At 41.5% G+C, this 19242-nt stretch overlaps 1 protein-coding gene across 9 annotated transcripts in view; it reads right to left on the reverse strand.

Moving 5' to 3' along the window:
- The window catches only part of CD47 (CD47 molecule), a 34441-nt gene extending 15775 nt beyond the window's left edge, over positions 1-18666 (reverse strand). For 7 of the 9 annotated variants that reach the window (XM_067546207.1, XM_067546206.1, XM_067546205.1 and 4 more), the window contains exons 1-4: positions 18480-18666; positions 14439-14789; positions 10502-10591; positions 7243-7344 (exon numbers count right to left, since the gene is read on the reverse strand). In XM_067546207.1, the coding sequence (XP_067402308.1) occupies positions 7243-7344; positions 10502-10591; positions 14439-14789; positions 18480-18525 (589 nt within the window). In that variant the 5' untranslated portion in view covers positions 18526-18666. Of the gene's footprint in view, positions 1-7242; positions 7345-10501; positions 10592-14438; positions 14790-17437; positions 17531-17605; positions 18048-18479 lie in introns of those variants that run through there. The other 2 variants (XM_067546203.1, XM_067546209.1) reach the window with 2 other exon arrangements.
- Positions 18667-19242: the final 576 nt, after the last annotated feature.

The raw sequence follows: 19242 nt of genomic DNA on the forward strand, positions 1-19242 counted from the left end.
CCATAAATGTTTGTTCTGTACAAAAGGGAGTCTTTGACCAAACTTGTTCAAGTACCAGATTCTGAAGAAAAGAATATTCCTGGATGGGGTACGCTGAGTCCCAGGTATAGGAGTTTTGTTTAACATACTGTGTTGCCTAAAGTGATACGCTTCTTTGCTCAGTTCTCTGCTCACTCCTGTTCATTCCTCCTAAAAAAGGTTACATTGCCTATATCCTGCATATTTAATAGTACCTTATTTCCTGATTCTTCCTTCTATGATGGTGGATGCTCTTGGTAGCAAGATACACTGACATTTCTGAGCACTCCACACACAGATCCTATTGAACTTCACTTAGATTAATTAAAGACATTCTTCTATTCTGGTAAAGTTTGTGGCCTAGCCCAGTCAAGTATGGACCAGCCCAGTTTATGAGTTAGTCTCATAAAAAGAGGAGAGAGAATCTCATCCAAGCCAGTTCCATATATATTACCACATATGGGGCTGGATCCTCAGCTTCATCAATTTACAACAGCTCAAATCTGGTCCATTGTGTTCGGTACTGATAATGACAGGTTTTGATATTGCTTTGTGCAGTCTGCACATTCAACAGAATTTGATTGCAAATATGGACAAAGCTGAAACTATTTTTTGACTCCCACCTTGTAAAAACTGAATTTCGGGTATGAAATTTAAGCAAGCACCACTTATGAATTCAGAATTACTCATCAGGAAATCGAGAGAGAGCGAGAACGAGAGAGAGCATACAGTGGCATCCTCACCAAGAATCAATCACCCCATACGTTGTGTTGCTTTAATTTTGTTTACTAGAATTGTTACTTTAAAAAAAATCCAGTAAATAATACTACTATAACACTATACGATTTATACCATGTCAACACATTTTAACAGATTTTTTGATGTCTTTGGACTCAATCCTGCAGCTGCTCTGCATTCAGAAATCCCACTGATATCAATTGGAATTCTGTGAGAGCATGGAACAGGAGATAAAAACCCTTAATTAAGTCTTTTAATCTGCATATCAAATTGATTCCCTTTCTTTTTGCAGTTTAAAAATAAAAAGACACTTTCAAACTGAGGCAAGCCTCTAAAGTATGTTTAAAGGATTAGAAATATACTTATCCAATATTTTGTATTTTCTTTTGATTTTATGGAAGCTGAGCTACTTCTACCCGAGTATGCAAATAAGTGTTTTCTGGAGTGAGTCCTTATCTATAACGTAACTTTAATGAGTAACTTTAATGAGTAACTTTAATGAGTAACTTTAGTCACATGCATCAGTGTTTGCAAGATCCAGGCCAAAGTAAGCACTCTGTTGCTGTGCAAGTTATATCAGTCATTTTTCCTTCCAGAATTTACATGGTAGTACCCCAATTTTGGCACTCTTCTCTCCTGATGTGTGAGGAGTCTGCTTTTTATATTAATGGGAAAGACACACACTAGTGGCCTGAACTTATACAAAAGTCAACAGGAGTGCTGCCACTAACTTTAATGGGAGCAGGATCCAGTTCAGAGATCGGAATTCTGAAATTGATCATTACTGTGTAGATCTAAGAATTTTGCCCTCTGCCTTCACCACAGGGGCAAATAGGGGCAGACAGGCTGCTAATTGAGCAAGTTTTTGGTTAAATAAAGGTCTTGTGCAACTAGCAAATATCATGAGAAAAATTAAGACAAAAAGTGTAGGACAGCCAGCATGGATTTGTCAAGAATAAATCATGCCAAACCAACCTAATCTCCTTCTTTGACTGGATTACTTAGCTACTGGATATGGGGGCGGGGGGGGGGGGGGGCGGGGGGGGGCGCGCGGCGGCAACAGATGTGATATACACAGATTTTAATAAGGCTTCTGACACAGTCCCAGATGATATTCTCATAAGAAAACTACAAAAATGTGGTTTGGATTAAACTACTATAAGGTAGGTGCACAACTGGTTTAAAGACTACTCAGAGCAGGGTAGATGAAAATCATTATTTAAATTGGATTTTTTTTATCTTGTTATTCAAATTATAATAAGTTTTTCCTTTAAAAAAATAAACCTGTTTAAAATTAAATCAGTATTTAATACAAAATATGTTAAGCCCTTAATTTACAATGATCTCAACAATATTTCAATAAAAAATAGGTATGCTGACTCCACGAGCCTCTATCAAAAACTCTGAGTTAAAAGCTGCTTTCTATATAAAGATGGAAAGACACCTAACTTTTGAGGTCAAGCATTATAAATATGGCACAATAGGACATGTCTTGTATTATGAGCTTGATCCCAGGGGCTGTGTTACTGGGTGCAAGAGACTAGCAAAGTCAACTCAGGCATTGGTACCTGGCCTCTGATTTCAGGAGACACCATCATGTATCTTAAGCATCATCCACTGAGCCCAACAGAATGTTCTCATACTCCTATTTTATTGCTTCTCCCTACCTGAGCTCTGATTGGCCCAGTTCTTAAATTACAAATATTTGTGACTCTTCCCAGCAAGGAAGAGTACTCTCCAGCTCATAGAAAAACACTGATCTGCCCTATAACTACCAGCCCTTGGTTCTGGGCACTTCGAGTAAATGGCCTTACTCTGTCTCCACGCATGTGTGCACAGACAGCGATATAAACAAACAGAAATTCATTAGTTTTTTGACTGCCTCCCTCTCTGTCTCCAACCATCAAATACTACAGTGTGAATGCATGTTGGTTACATAAGCTGAAGTCTTGGATTGTTGTTAGTTCATTTTTCTGGGGAGTTTTGTAACAAGGGAGAAGGAGAAGAGCGACAGCCAGAAAAGAGCAACACTGGTGTCAAAGTACAACACCACAGGAAGAGAGACAACCTTCTGCAGACTACAGCCTATACTGTTGATTTCAACGCCTGGTAACTGGAGCAAAAGTTGCCCTGGGTGCAGATTGTAAAAAAGGCCCTATTTGGGAATATTTTCAAGGAATGTTTTGTACCTCTGGGTAAAAAAAAAAAAAGGAACACGTGCCAAATGCAAACAGTGCAACAAAAAGATGTAAAGCCTGGTTGTCAGAATGAAACAAAATGATCCTCAGAAGGCAAAAATTCTGTTCAGAAATGCCTACATTATCATCTTCAATCTGGATCAAATGGTTAGTAAACTTATTTTTGCACATTTTATGGACTGCCTACAATGTCTTACTATGCTAGTGAACAATAACTTAGATCGCTGTAAAAAATTTGTGTTTTGGGTGGATTATTTATGAATTTCAAAATGTCTGTGCTTAAAACATACCTGGTATGTGAGTTTATTGTGGGAATATTTATCAATTACATTTTTACTGTTACTGCAGCACTTCTGAAATTATTTTTTATCACAATATAATCAAACATACTAGCTAAAGATTTTCTGTTCAAAAGTATTTTATTAGGCATTTATGAATTTTAACATTTTTTTAAAAATTCAACCTGTTTGGTACCTTTCTAGAGATAAGTATTTGAATAGATTTAGATAATCCTTACAATTTATTTTCCCAATACAACAGGGTTTAGAATAAATCATCATAATTTAAACAGTGGTACAAACAGCTGGAGTAGGAGGAACTTTTCATTTACAATCTTTTTTTTTTTTAAGGCAGTAAGTAATAGTGAGAGTGACTTTTTACCAACTTATACATAAAGGGGTTAAGAACATCCATCATCTGTTTGTTACAACTTCACAGCCATTTGGTGGTACCATCAGCAGTGCTGCAACTAAACATACATGAGACAAATTACCCGGATATGGATGTGGAGGAGGGTGGGGGGAAGGAGAGAGAGACTCTCTTCATCGTGCAGTAAATCCATGCTAGTTCTAGCAAGATTCCATAGATGAAAAGACTGCTCAGTTCATTTATGCAAATTCTCCCTTTTGTCTTGTTCAGAACAAACATTTTAGTGACATGGTTCCATGATTATGATGAGGCTATACTCCATCCAGCAGAGCAGACATTGGTGAAAGATTTCTGAATACACTATATGAGAAGGAAATTGAACAGTATGCAAAAAAGATTGACCTGAAATTCTTTAATCTGGATCTTGACAGAGGAACCAATGTACACACTGATCCAGTAACATATGCTTGTGTGGCAACAGAAGATGGGGTTGTCTACATTGGCACCACAGAATACTTAAAAGTAGCAAAAGTTACAACAAACTGTGAACAAAACTTCAAGGGTCAAGTGCATAGCTTTGTCACAGACAATGCTGCAAATGTAGCACAGATGAGAAGAAATCTAGAAGATAATGAAGGGAACATGAAATTTATAATGTGCAGTGCTCATTTGACGCACCTTTTAGCCAAAGACTTAAGTACAACTTCAGCATAAAGGAAAATGTTGTTGAAATTGCAGAGTACTTCCATAACAAGAACTTTGCTTCAGCTTCACTGAAGAGAGAAGGAGGAGCTAAGCAAATTCTCCCCCAAGACATGGAACGGAATTCAGTGACTGACTATTTTGAGCTATTTATAAGAATTGGCCTATTCTGATAACAATTTGTGAAGAAAATCATGGCAAAATAGATGGAACTATCACAGTCAAATTAATCAACATCGAAATCAAGAGAAATGTAGAAGATATGCCAATTATACTGAAACCTAGTTCTGTAGCCTTGGACAAACTGCTGAAAGATAGCTGCTGTATTGCTGATGCTGTTGAAACTTGGAAAGAACTTCCAATAGACACAAAAGAAAGAAATACCCACAACAAATTTAAATTTCAGGCAGTAAAGAAGCAGACGGATCAATCACTTACTCCACCTCATTTTCTTGCCAATATTCTCAATCCAAAAGGAGGAGGGAGTGGATGAGATCTACTATTTCTAAAGTTTGAAGGATAGCCTTAGTAACTTAGGACACTACTGTCTCATTTTCAAGAGACGTGATATGGCTACACCAGAGACCTTACAGTGGCACCAATACAGCTATGCCAATGTAAGATCTCTCTTGTTGCTGATCTATGCCGATAGGAGAGAGCTCTCCTGTTGACATAATTAAACCACCCCCAACAAGCGATAGTAGCTGTGTTGGCGAGAGAAGCTCTCCAGCCAACATAGTGCTGTGCACACTACCATTTATGCCGGCAAAACATATGTTGTTCAGGGGTGCTGCTTGTAAGTTTTGCCGACATAAGTGGTAGTGTAGACATGGCTGTAGGCAAGTAGGAAGTTAAGCTCCAGTCACTTGGGCATATTTGAAATTTTTCCCAGCCTGACCTGAAATAATCAGTTTAATTCACTAATTACAGTTAGTCCCTTCGTTCCTTTAATAAATCATTTAGTTGTAAATATAAAACATGTTTTTATAAAAGAAGTTTATGTATCCAAAACATTTAAGGCTGTTTTGTTTAATAAAAGTAATTTATATGCTGTTTTGTGTTTAATTAAATTCCAGTTATCATCTCAATGCAGCTTGTCACAAATCATGGACAAAAAGTTAATTTTCTAGTAAAAAAAGCAACATATCCTTTACCATTTTCTAACATACTAAAAATGTACAATTAATAAAGAATCTGAAAATAGTAAGCTATATAATTGTTTAAATAAATGTATATTGGTATAGCATACCCTCCTAGGCAGCAAAAAGAACCAGATCTAGTGTAAAGACTCTATTTAGTTGTAAATCAACATGTTTAATGGTTATATTGACTAATTAGAATGCACCTTTCTTTAGAAAGTAACTGGAGCACAAATGGAAAAGTTGATTAAAAATCGATTATTTAAATTGAGACTTTCCACTTGGTGATTTAAATCTCCTAAATTCAAAAAGTAATTAAATCTCCTGACTCAAAAAGTAATTATCAATGCTTCACTGTCAAATTGGGGGTATAATATCTAGTGGGTTCCCACAGGGGTTTGTCCTGGGTCTGGCACTATTTTATAGTTTCGACGTGGGTAGTGGACTGGAAAATAATGCTTGTAAAATCTGTGATGACACCAAGATGGGAGGGGTCACTAGTACTTTGAAAGACTGTATTAGAATTCAAAATGACCTTAAATTGGAGAATTGGTCTGAAATCAACAAGATGAATCTGAATAAAGACAAGTACAAACTACTATATTTAGGAAGAAAAAATTAAATGGACAACTACAAAATGGGAAATAACTGGCTAGATAATAGTACTGCTGAAAAGAATGGGGGATTATAGTGGATTACAAATTAAACATGAGCCAGCTATGTGATGCAGTTGCAAAAAAGGCTGATATCATTCTGGGGTGTATTAACAGGAATGCTGTACATAAGATATAGGAGGCAACTGTCCAGCTCTGCTCAGCACTGCTGATGCCTTAGCTGGAGTACTGTGTCCAGTTCTGGGGTGGCACACTTTAACAAAGATGGACAAACTGGAGAGAAAACTTGACCTATGAGGAGACATTAAACGAACTGGGCAAGTTCTGTCTTGAGAAAAGATGACTGAAGGGTTCGGGGGGGAGGGGAGGGAAGGATATGCCAGTCTTCAAATATGTTAAGGGCTGTTATAAAGACGACAGTGATCAATTGTCCTCCATGTCCACTGAAGGTAGGACAAGAAGTAATCACCTTAATCTGCAGCAAGGGAGATTTAGGTTAGATATTAGGAAAAGCTGTCTAACTGTAAGGATAATTAAGAACTGAATTCGGGTTTCCAAGGGAGTTTCTGGAATCCCTGTCATTGGAGGTTTTTAAGAACAGGTCAGACAAGGTCCCTTGAAGCCCTAAATGTTTATGATTCTATACTTAAAAAAATAAGCAGGCTTATGTTTAAATTTTCTCAGTTAAAAAACAAACAAACAAAAACAAACTTTGAAATAGAAAGTAAAGAGGCCCCTTTGTGGTATGATCAACTATTTTGAGTAATTTTAGCTGTACTGGAAAAGGAAAATAGGTGCAACGTTGTTTGTTGAGCAAGTGATATCTCTTTCAGTTCACTGACTCTATATGAAATTCTTAGGAGAACTCCTCTAGTGAGTTACATCTTTTAACAGAAATTGTTATGGCTTCTTTACACTGATCAACATACATAAAAATATTGATTCTTTCAAGAAATTTCAACTCCTCCTACTTCCCATCACAAATTACATTAATCTTCCCTTTAACCATTTTGTACTGATGGTGCACAGAAATTCAGGATTATACCAACTAAAACACAGAAGAGTACATTACTGGCCTCATTTTCAGAGGTGCTGACAACACGCACTTCCCAAGGAAATCAACCTTCGGTATGCTTATCACTTCTGGCCACTAATATGTTAGATATGTTAATATATTACACTTACCTACAACTACAAGACTACAACCAACAGCAGCAACAACTGAGAGGATGACTCCTGCAATAATTAAGCAGATCTTCTTCTGACGTGTAGTTTCATATGTTAAAACTAAGGGAAAATGAAAGTCAGAGAGATAATTCGTTTAGAGATGAAGTACTCATTCACAAGAATACACAGCTTTTAAATTATGATGGTGGTCAGAAAAAGGATCCCTTCATGAATGGCACCTTAATGTTACACATCTTTCCAGTTATCCCTGCAGCACTGACAGCAATAAAACTCAAAATCAGTATCCTTGACAAATTCTTAATCACAAAATAATTTACATCCCGAATACCACAGAGTACAAGACAACTTCCACTCACTTCACTGCAAGCTGGATCAGTTTCATAAAATCCTTTTTCCATTTCAATTAGATATGCTTAGTCTTCATTTTTTTTATTGCATTATGAATTGGTTATTCACGTGATTAGGATGCTAGCCTAGGATATTGAAAACCTGGGTTCGAATCTCTGCTCAGTCACAGACTTCCTGTGTGACTTAGACATCTCATAGATTCATAAATTCCAAGGCCAGAAGGGATCCCTGGGATCATCTGGTCTGACCTCCTGTACAACAGGCCTTAGAACTTCACACCAGAATCCCTAGAGCAGATCTTTCAGAAAAACATCTTATCTTTATTTAAAAATTGTCAATGATAGAAAATCCACCATGACCCTTCGCAAATTGTTCCAATGGTTAATTACTCTCACTGTTAGAAATGTACACCTTGTTTCCAGTCTTCATTTATTTAGCTTCAACTTCCAGCCATGGGATTGTGTTATACCTTTCCTTGCTAAACTGAACAGCCCATTATTAAATATTTGTTCCCCATGGACGTACTTCTAGACTATAATCATTCACCCCTTAGCCTTCTCTTTGTTAACCTAACTTAGATGAGGTCCTTGAGTCTCTCTATCAGGCATATTTTCTAATCCTTTAATAATTTTCATGCATCTTCTCTGAACCCTCTACAATTTATCAACAACTTCCTTGAACTGTAGACATCAGAACTGGACACTGTATTCCAGCAGCTGTCACACAAATTCCAAATACATATGTAAACCAATCTCTATATTCCCACTGAAGGTCCACCGTCTATGTACTCAAGGATCACTTTTGGCTACAGAGCTCATGTTCAACTGATTATCCACTATGACCCCCAAATCTTTTTCAGAGTCGCTTCTTCCCAGGATCGAATCCCCCAATCTGTAGGTATGGCCTACATTCTTTGATCCTAAATGTGTAAGTTTAATTATACTAAAATGCATATTGTTTGCTTGCGCCTAGCTTCCCAAGCAATCTAGATCACATCACTTCAGTATATCTATATCTCAGTTCCTCACCTGTAAAACTGGGATAACAATATTTCCCTACCTCACAGGGGTGTTGTGAGAATAAATAAAAGATTCTGAGGCTTTCATAAAACAGTAATAGGGGTGTGAAGGGGTGGACTCCCCACACTAGCCCTGCAACAAGTGAATTAGGTCAGGTGGGCCCAATCAGCTGATTAGGCTGCAAGCAGGGGAAATTTAGGCTGGAGGCAGTTACTTAAGAACAGGCTCACCTGTGCAGGAACAGGCAGGGCCTGTACAAATCCAGGTAGCTGGCTGCAACAAGGGGGCTGCTGTGGCTGGGAAAGGCTGCAGTCACTCCCTGAATGGAAGGAGTTGCAGGCCGGCAAACCCAGTGGCTCATACCCTGCGCTGAGCTCAGCTGCTAGTCCCAGCTGGGCTGGGGAGGACAGGACTTCCTCTTCCCTTGCAAGGAGCGGCACAGGCCCATAAACCTCCACAGGCACTGCAACCCCCACCCCCGTTTCTGCCCCATTGTTCCTCAGCTACAGGGGGAGGGGTCACTGTAGGGGGAGCCCCCCCCCCGCACCCAGACCCCCTCCACTGATCCCCTTCTCCTTGCATCTGGACCCCCAGCCCTGCACCCAGCCCACTCCCTGCACTAAAACCCACACCCCAATGAGCCCTACCCTCCACACCTCAACCCCTATTCCACTGAGTCCCAATCAGCTGCACCTGGACCTCCTCCCCCTCCCCCACTCCCTACCAAGCCCCCTCTCCCTGCACCCGGAGTCCCCCCTTCAGCTCACCACAACCAGAAAAACCCAGAGCCCCAACCACCTTTATCTGGACCCCCTTACATTCCCCCTGCAACCAGAACCCACCCCCAGAGGCCCTGTACATCCAGATCCCCCCACATCCAGATCCCCCACTGAGCCTCCCACACCCAGACTGTCCCACAAAGAACATTCTCACCCCCTACCTAGATCCCTCCACACTAAGCCCTTCTACACTTGGATCCTGCTGGGCTGAGCCTGCTTGCCCCACACCTGCATCAGGGGCCAAGGCTGGGTGTGCGTGCAAGATTCTGTCCCTCTTGCTTGCTATCTTGGTGTGCCTAGTGCAGAAAGGCAGGATCCCAGGGTATTTCTGGGGCAGACCTGGCCCTTGCACTGTGTCAGGATTGGGTGCAGCCTCCTCGCCAGGTCAGTGTCCTTGGGAGGGGACGGGGCTGCAGGGTGATCTCCCATCTCAGTGCAGCCAGAGACTTGTGCTCCCCACTCCCATTCTGTAGCCCCCACATTTATTTATTGACAAACAAAATATACAGAATTTTGCAGAATTTTAAAATATTGTGTGCAGATTTTTTATTTTTTGGCGCAGAATTTCCCCAGAATTAATCTTTACTTTTTACCACATTCCAGAATACTAAATTTTAAGAGTTTTAACAAAATGGCTGATGGTATGTCGATACTAGATTATATCAGACCGATAAAATAAAATCAACATACAAAGTTACATTAAAAAGAAAGCATTATCTTTCTGCAACAATGACTTTATTGCCATAAATTGAAATATGTTCCTATTCCTAGGATGTACCAATAATATGGTGAGTTGACAGCCACACCAGACAAATGCTTACTTCCCTTCTAATGAAATTACTGTAGAGGATATAAAACTTATCATCCATCAGCCCGATTCTGCAGAAAACTTACTTATGGCATCAGAAATTACAGTAGCGTTTGCATTGAGCCCTAAATGTGGATCTTCTAAAGTGCTACCCAAACTGGCTTCTACTTTCCATCTGATTTTTTTTAACCCTAGATTCCATTTTCTGTTACTCAGTTTTACCCCGCTACTTCATATATACAAATGATACTAGTCCTAAAATTCAGCATTTGTAAAGAGTTTAAAAAAAATGTAATACTTACCAATAAAACATAACTGACTCCAATAAAACAAAATAGCAAAGAACAGGAAGACTATGAAGAGAATATTTTCTGTTTTCGTAAACCACGACGCTGAATTGAGACACAAAAAGAAGGAAGGTGAATGGAGGGGGGCATCAAATTTGAACTTATTAGATTTATATTAGAAGTGCTCATTTTAGCCTAGTCTGTACTCTGCTTAACACTCTTACAAATTTTAAGAGCTATAACTACAACTTCTGATGTAACTGGATAAAACATGACAGGCTGTTGCTCGCCTACTCATTCAAAATTCCAATACTGTAACTCCCAGTTCCAGACATTTTTACTTTTTCTTATGTCCCTTACCCACATCTGGACTAAGAAAGGGATTGGCAAGGTTTTTGTTCTTGGTTCACACATTTTACTACCACCACACACACTGGTATCTCTTGATTTTGACTCATCAGTATGCTCTCTGATTTCACCTCTGTTTCTTGGTTGCCACCTTCTCCCCACGAAAGCTTATGCCCAAATAAATCTGTTAGTCTTTAAAGTGCCACAGGACTCTCGCTGTTTTGCTAAAAACAGACTTAACATGGCTACCCCTCTGGAATTCTTCTCCCTAATCTCTCATACCAGGTTGGCAGCCCTTCCTCAACCATGCTGGATGGGAGAAGAGACAATTAAAAGGTTACATTAGTTTTGTCAAGTGCACTCTGCTGTTTATGAGCACAACATGCAAAACAGCAGGGAACAGAAGTAGTAAAATTTAACTACAATTGCTATAGTTTATGTAAAACGAGGCTGAAAATGTTAAATTTCTACTTTATATCGTTACTGTGGTGCATCTGTTCTCTTTGTGTTGTTTATTTGTATGTACCTAAGGGCTGGTATTAAAGGGTATTAGTATCAATCAGGCCATGTTCTCCTAGAAGGGCTCCAGTTGCCCCCACTAGTCAGCTAGGAGCAAGTTGCTTTGATGGCCTGTGGAATACAGTATTTTGTATGCTACCTTTTCAACATCATTCTCATTCTTCTCTCCCACAGGGGAGCAGCAATAGGAAAGAATAGAACATTCACCTAATCAGTGCAACAACACTACTTTCCCAGGTTCTTTGGGACACGGACTCCAAAGGTGAGGTGTAGCTGTGGATGCAAGTTTGGGGTCATTTGGTCAAGGGCCTCATGAGATACAAAGTCCCACCTCATTCCCAAAGAACTTGTTTTAAAAATTTTCAGGTCCTTGCATCTTTTTTGATCAGCTTTGTGGCTCAAACTATGGCACTGATCTCCATCAAACTAATATTACCCAACTGGGTTTGACCTCACCTAGTATCTGGCACCCAGTTCCAAGTCAGAAAGGCAATATTTAGAAAGTTCATAGAGTTTCTTTCTGGCTCACAAACCTCACAAGATCAAGAAGTGGCACATATTATTTACGCATGCATCACTAGTCATGTACCCTTTGCTACAGAGGGGAGAAGAGGGGAAATATATCAACTTCCCTGTCACTGCAAGAGGCCTGACTCAGTAGGTGGTTTTACTGATGGCCCTCTGTTTAATCAATGACCATGTGGCAGTGACACAATCACAAGCAACACAGATTGGGATTTTTGTGGAGAGCAGTACAGTAATGAGTATTATGATCTCTCTGTCAGGAAGTATTGGACTTGTCTTTTCCATGTAGCCAAGCACACAGGCTAGTGCATTTCAAAAGCCACTCCTACTTATCTGCCTTCCAATTTTGCCTCACAAATATACACTGGGGGCTGCTCATTAAGACGTCCACCATCAAGGACAGGAATATTAAGTGACATAATGCCTCTATTGCCTGTTCTCCCCAGGCTTTTTCCTGACATCCTGTTTCTGCCATGATGAGGTTGATGATCAAAGTGGCCCAAAATGCCACGGTACATGGATTCTGCTTGTTTAATTGTATCACTCAGCATGCACAAATTGTCATACTCCAATAAGAATGCAGAGAGCATTTTCAAAATGAAAATATAGGCCAACAATGAACAGTAGCTTGCATCTCCTATCATCACAATCGGGACAAATAAGATTCTGTATCCAACCCCAATGATACCATTAGACGGTGCTGAGAATTATTCATGAGCCAAAAGCGCAGCTTTATTTTGTCTGCAGCAGTTCACAACTGGCACTATCAGGACTTCCTGGAGTGCCACAAGGTGAGCCATTAAACACTGTGCCTGGCTAGGTCTCACCATGCAAAAGGGGCCTGCCAACTTAGGTGGCTCCGTCATTGAATCTAAATGTACACCTATGCCATGACGTGTGAGGCAAATTCTGGAGGCACTGGAGAGATTCCTGATTCCTGCAAGCTGTAGGAGAGAGCAATGGTTGGGCTGCCCTGGATTGGCAAGTCACACTTTTCCAGCCAAGACCTACGCAGGTAACCCAGGCCTTTGGAAGACATTAGGTGCAGGGGCTGAGCTGCCCCAGGTTAGTGGGCCATGCTTTGCATGTCAAGGCCTCAGCATGCATCAGCAAGCTCCCAACAACTTGAGAACACTTTGCATACCCAAAAGTCAAAATAGTTACCCTGTGACCCATTGTACTCCACAATTCTTTGCAGCCATTGGGGTTTAGTGGAGTGCAGTTGGAGGCTGTCTGGAGCTGCTTCTCTCCTGTGAGCCCCTGGGAGAGCATTTATCACTTAAAAAAGCTAGAAAGGTGGCTCCGCATCCCCTTCAAGCACTGCAGCTGAGTGGGAACGTAGAGAGGAGTGAAGGAGTGTGAGGGTCTGAGAAGCAGAGCAGAGGCAACAGTGAACTAGTTGCTCTTCCCCTGGTTTTATAGTTGTCTTCCACAAGACACATGCAGTTAACTGAAAAGACACTAGAGCCACCTGTAACAATTACAATTAAAGTGCTGTTTGGAGCAGCAGAACAGTAATGTTCAGTTGACATTAACTGGGCAATAGTTTTAATGCCAATTGATATTTTAAAAACAACATACATTCAAATAACTGAATGCTACTCGTGATGTGCAGAAAAATGCTTTAAACAGCATTTTCCATTAAATTAGTTGACATTCAGTGGGCTTCACTAACAGCTTTTGGTATGGCGGTAACGCCTCCAACCCTCACAAAAATTACACAGCTTTGGACCAAAGACTGAAGTTCATACACTGGCAAAACTGCAGATGAAATTAATATGAGTTTTGAATGAGTAATGAATGCAGGACTTTCACACTTAAGGTCTCTGCAATTAATGTAACATCTGGAGTAGCACATGAATCTCAGTATTATATAGGTATGAAGACAGAAGGGCCTGATCATAGTCTTCAAATGTGTTATGAAGAGGACAGTGATCAATTGTTTTCCATGTCCACTGAAGGCAGATAAAAAGTAATTTGTTTAATCTGCAGTAAGGGAGATTTAAATTAGATATTAGGAAAAACTTCTAACTATAAGGATATTTAAGTACTGGAATAGGCTTGCAAAAGAAGTTGTCAAATCTCCATCAGGGGAAATTTTTAAGAACAGGTTAGATGAACATTTGTGAGGGATGGTCTAAATATACTTGCCTCAGCTAAGGGGCTCAAGTGGGATGTATGGACCACATGACCTTTCGAATTCTCTTCCAACCCTGCATTTCTATGATCAGAGCGTGAATCAGAATATACATAAACTAAAATGAGTATGGCAGAAATACCACACACACTGTAAAAGCTAAAGGAGGTGGAAAAGCCTCACAATCCCTAAAAGTTGAGAGAGACAATGCCAGCCTGCAGGCCCAACTCTTACTCCTAGAAACATTCCCCTGGACTTTGATATAACTATGCTCACAAGGTCTGCTTAGGTGAGTAAGGACCAGGCTTTATGTTCTAGGTATCTTTAACAATTCCTTTTCACATTTGTTATTTTGTGTCCTTTCCCTCAAGGCTTGGTTTGTTTGGTAAGCAGGCTTACCACATCACATGACAGACTACTTACCTTGACCGTACTTAAGTTCAATTACAGTTTCTCCTTCCCTGTTCGATTCTGTCACCTCACAACTGTAGTTTCCTGGAACTGCTTGTGTCTTTGAGATTGACAAGGAGGCCATGCCCAGCGGTAAATGAGATAAAGATACTAACTCAGCAGTTGAAAAATTAGAGCTTATGAGGGTTTTGTTTCCAAATCCGTCAAAACTGAAAAATTCTTTTTTTTCTAGTTTCCATTTAACAAACAAGACTGCAATATTTTTCAATGCTAGATTAGTCACTATGCAAGGTAGGATGACTGTTTCATTACAAACTGTTTGTTCAACAGACTTGGTTGCTCTGAACTGCAACTGGGCAGAAGCTGGAAGAAAAAGAAAAATAGTTTGTTAGACAGTCCTCCATAATTAATTTATGCAACAAGAAAGCTATTGAAAAGTTTAATCGCTGGCCAAACATGAGCACACACTTGAAACAAGCACAGATTAATGTTCTTCATAAGGGACAACAAGAGATAAAAAGGTAAGAAGAAAAACTTTGAGGAAGAAGTAGTGAAGAAAAGGAAGAAAGGATGGATGGATTTTAAAAAAATTCCCCAAGAAAGCCATGCCTGGGGAGAGGAAGGTGAGATTACAGCCCTTTTTAGACATTTACTGTTTCTTAATTCTTACATGATGTTTAGGTACCACCTCAACCGGTGTCTGAAGTACCTAACATACATAAATATCAATAAAACATTATCAGACAATTCTTCTGGGGTATTTTCTAGATCTAGGGCCACACGGAGAAAACATCTGCACTAAGGCCCAATTTCAGCAAAGCACATGTTTAAGTATACGAGTAGCCCCTCTAAAGTTCGACTTTGGCCTAAGGCAGACATGCGCACCCCTGTATCATGGGTACAGCACCATCAGTAAGAGACAAGCTCTTCTTTTGTAGACTTTTTCTTTACATGAAAGGGAGCTTAGGAGGGAAACAAACACCACTAGTGTTTTTGCTTCCATGGTCCCTAGAGAAGCATGGAAGGGATGTGATGGTTTATACAAAAATGATGTTTGTTTTTGTGCCTCCTGTATTCTGAAGGTGGAGCCAAATCCCCAGAGGGTTAGAACTTACTTTGCAAATTATGTCTTACTTTTGCATAGAGGGGTTGCACACCAAAAAAGTAGCTCAAATAAGAGCCTATCTTCTCATATGTTTAGATGTATATAGCCAGTAAGACAGATAATTCCGAAATTACAGGAGGTGTTTTGCCACACTGTGACTCAAAATGTACCAGAATTTTTAAATACAAAAGGCCAAATTCTTTCTACATAGCTATCTAAAGGTTTTCTATAGCATTTATCGCCTGACACTTCCCAAGTAAATGAGCTCTGCATAGTAAGGACCCTCATGGACTTCATGAATCTTCTGCTCTCCTCTTCTTTGCAGACCTGTCTACTATGGCTACATTTTGTTTCCTGTGCTCAAATGCAAGTTAGTGAGTGGCTCAACCTCATGAACATATCCAAGGGCAGAATTTGATCCAAAGAGCTACATAGTCTAAGAATCATGACATGTGGTATCTTTCTGATTACCACTGTTCTTTTTACCCTCTACTTCAATTCTGACCTGGTCACTATCTCAAGAAACATTAGAGTTAATGCTAATGCTGCAACCTATCTGAAAGCTTGGGATGCCAGCTTTCAAATGAAATAAAACATTCCTTCTCAACTCTAGAAGTTCTCAAGAATATTGGCTACTATAATGTCAGAAGTTTAAGTCACAGAGGATGCCAAAAGAAGCAAGATGATAATCTGATTTTACAGCACGAGTGTTTTAGCTGAATATTTCTGTTAATTAACTACACTTCAAAAACTACAGTTTTTTTAATTGCCTTAATACCCAGAAGCCTCAAACTGGATTAAGGATTTCAACATGATAGGCACAATACAGACCTAGGCACACAGTCCTGCCAACACTTGGGTATAAAGTTAGCCATGTACATGAGTAGTTCCAATTCCACTGACTTCAATTAGATACATGCCATGATCCTGCACTTACACATGAAAGTTATCTGACAACCAGCCATAGCTAGGAAACTTTTTTCCCAAATAATACAACTATTTGCAGTTCCAGCAAGCTTTTCAAAGCACTGGTCTTGGCAAATGATCATACTCCCATCCTCCCCCAAAAAAGGCAGCAGATCCTTGAAATGTATTACTGTAACCCACTGCCACTAATCACTGGGTTGGCCATGAACATAACAAGCATAAACAAAGAGACTTTATATATACTACAGGTTAGTTGGCACCTTGTAATGAAAAAGACTAACACATATTGCTTTGGTAACAAAACAATCACAGCTTACTCATTAAATGTTTTTTGACTATGCTCTGAGAAAACCAAAACATAGTAGAACTGCACATAAAGCTGTACACTACCATAAATTGTATAAACTTTATTTTTAAGTCTTTAAGTTTATATTAAACAAATACACACCATTAAAAATGACACTGGCACTCTGATAAAGTGACCAAATAAATGACTCTTACAACTAATATTTTTTATTTTAATATTTCAGCTTAAGATCCATTTTTTTAAAAAAAAAAGGTATTCATTGTTCAACAGAGTTCATTGTGCAAGGACAAGTTACAGCTAATGGGGTATGTACAACTTTGGCAAACTGCCTATGTTACAAAACATTATATGGGAAAAGTTATATGGATTCTTCCATATCAGTATATTTTCCATTGGCTATGATTCACTATGAAGTTTGACTTGAAAACTGTAGGAAACTGTAGATACCAACTCTCATAAAAAACATCATGTCATCTAAATCACTCAAAATTAAATGTATTAAATATTCCTTTAAATTAACTACTAACAAAACTCTTGAGAGTTATCATTGCATCCCAAATTTAGCAAGGTACTTCAGCACAAGACAGTCCTATTGAAGCTGAAGGGGACTACTCATATGCTTAGATGTTGGCACTTGTCACTGAATTGGGCCTGTCTGTGGACTTCACCTACCTGATTCCTGGTTTTAGCTTTGAGCTTTCTTCTTGTGATCCAAGGAAGATATACATGACAAGAGAATTCATTTTTAATGTAGACACACAGAGAAAGACAATTATAATTGTATAGGAGGGATCTCTCTGCATCTACATTTCAAATAAGGTACAAAGGGCTATAACATACCCAAATACATCAAAGCTCAAAGTTAGCTGGGCTCCTAAAGGGGTAACCAGACGTCCCAATGTTATCCGGACTCTCCTGATATCAGAGGTTTCGTCTTCTATATGAAACTATAACCCCCACCCCACCGCTGGGGAGGGGGGGGGGAAAGTATCCCCATTTTTCACACTTGCTATCTGGTCACCCTAGCTCCTAAATGGCAGTGGCCCGCTCTTTGGGAGGTCCTGAGCACCGGCCAGTCCCACAGCCTGCAAGGGAACCTGCGGGCGCTCCGCAGGGGAGGCCTTTCAGGAGCCTCCGCACACAGAAGTCAGCTAACTAACTGCACACCCGGAGAGGCTTCAAAACCGTGGCTGGCGTACGTTGTTTCTAACGCACACGGCCTGGCACTTGGCGAGGGAAGGAGCCACCCTCCCCGCAAACACACACACAGACACGCACGCACGCACGCAGACAGACAGACACACACACACACCCTCCCCGGCTCCATTCCCAAGCCTAGCCCCGCTCCAAAAACCGCAGCAACCCCCCCACTCCCAGCCAGTAACGGGGAGGGGGGAGAAACGCAGGGAGCGGACCGGGCTCTCCCAGGGGCCTCTGCCGTGAATGGCGCTTTCAGCAGCGCCGCGGGCCCCGCCCGGGAGCGCCGAGCCGGGCCAGCCCCGCTACTACCACGAGGCCGGCAACGGAGAAGGGGCAAAGGAGGGGGGGCCGGTGCCTCCTCGCTCCGTCCCGCCCGCCGGGCGCGGCTCCTGCTGCTCAGTGACGGCGGGAGGCCGCGCCCCATCCCGGACTCGGGCAAAGGAGGGTGGGGGGCCGCTGCCAGCGCTGGGGCTGCCCGCGATAGGCCGGGCTCGGCCGGCGGGGCTCGACTCACCCGCGCACCCGGCGCCCAGCAGCAGCCAGGCCCCCAACGCCCGCATGTCGGCGGCGCTCGGTGCGTGAAGCAGCGATGCTGGCTGCTGCCGCCTCCTCCCTCCGCCGGGCGAGCCGAGCCGAGCCGGGCCGGGCCGAACCGAACCGCGCTCGGCCAGGCAACACAGAAACCGCCCGCCCCGGCTCCGAGTCTCCTAACGCTTCCGCGCGCGCAGCCAGCGGCGGGCGGGGCGGGGCGGGGCCAGCGGCGCGCGCGTTTCGCTTTCGCTTACCGCAGGGGCCGGGCGGTGGGTGGGGGAGGGGAGATTCTACTAGTCCCAGGGCTCGCGGGCGGGGGTGCCACCCAGGCGCGGGGGGGCTCAGTGGTTCCATGGCGGTTGTAGGCTCCTGCTGCACCCGGCTAGTAGCAGGGGACACTCTCAGCTGGCAACGGGCCGCGTGTGTCTTGCCAGCCACCCGCAGGAGTTCACATCTCCGGTGTCAACCCCCTTCCCCCACCCCAGGAAAAGAGAATGGCTTAAAAAACACAAAGAATAATAAATAAATTTAAAAAAAAACCCACGGGGAGGGGGGAGTAAATCTTTTTATTTGGCAGCTGGTGTTGGAGGTCTTTGGCTGAACTCAGGGGCACGTTGTCTAGCTTTTCTCCACAAACCATGAGACCGAAAGTCTTCTTTTAAAAAAAAAAAAAAGGAAGGCAAGGATTCTTCTCTAATATAACACCCAACATCAAACAAGCATCGTCCACTCCGCCAGTCAGAGCT

This window comes from Emydura macquarii, unplaced genomic scaffold (assembly GCF_026122565.2).
Source record: "Emydura macquarii macquarii isolate MOO-44397 ecotype Brisbane River unplaced genomic scaffold, CSIRO-AGI_Emac_v2 contig_1119, whole genome shotgun sequence".
Classification (NCBI taxonomy): Eukaryota; Metazoa; Chordata; order Testudines; family Chelidae; genus Emydura; species Emydura macquarii.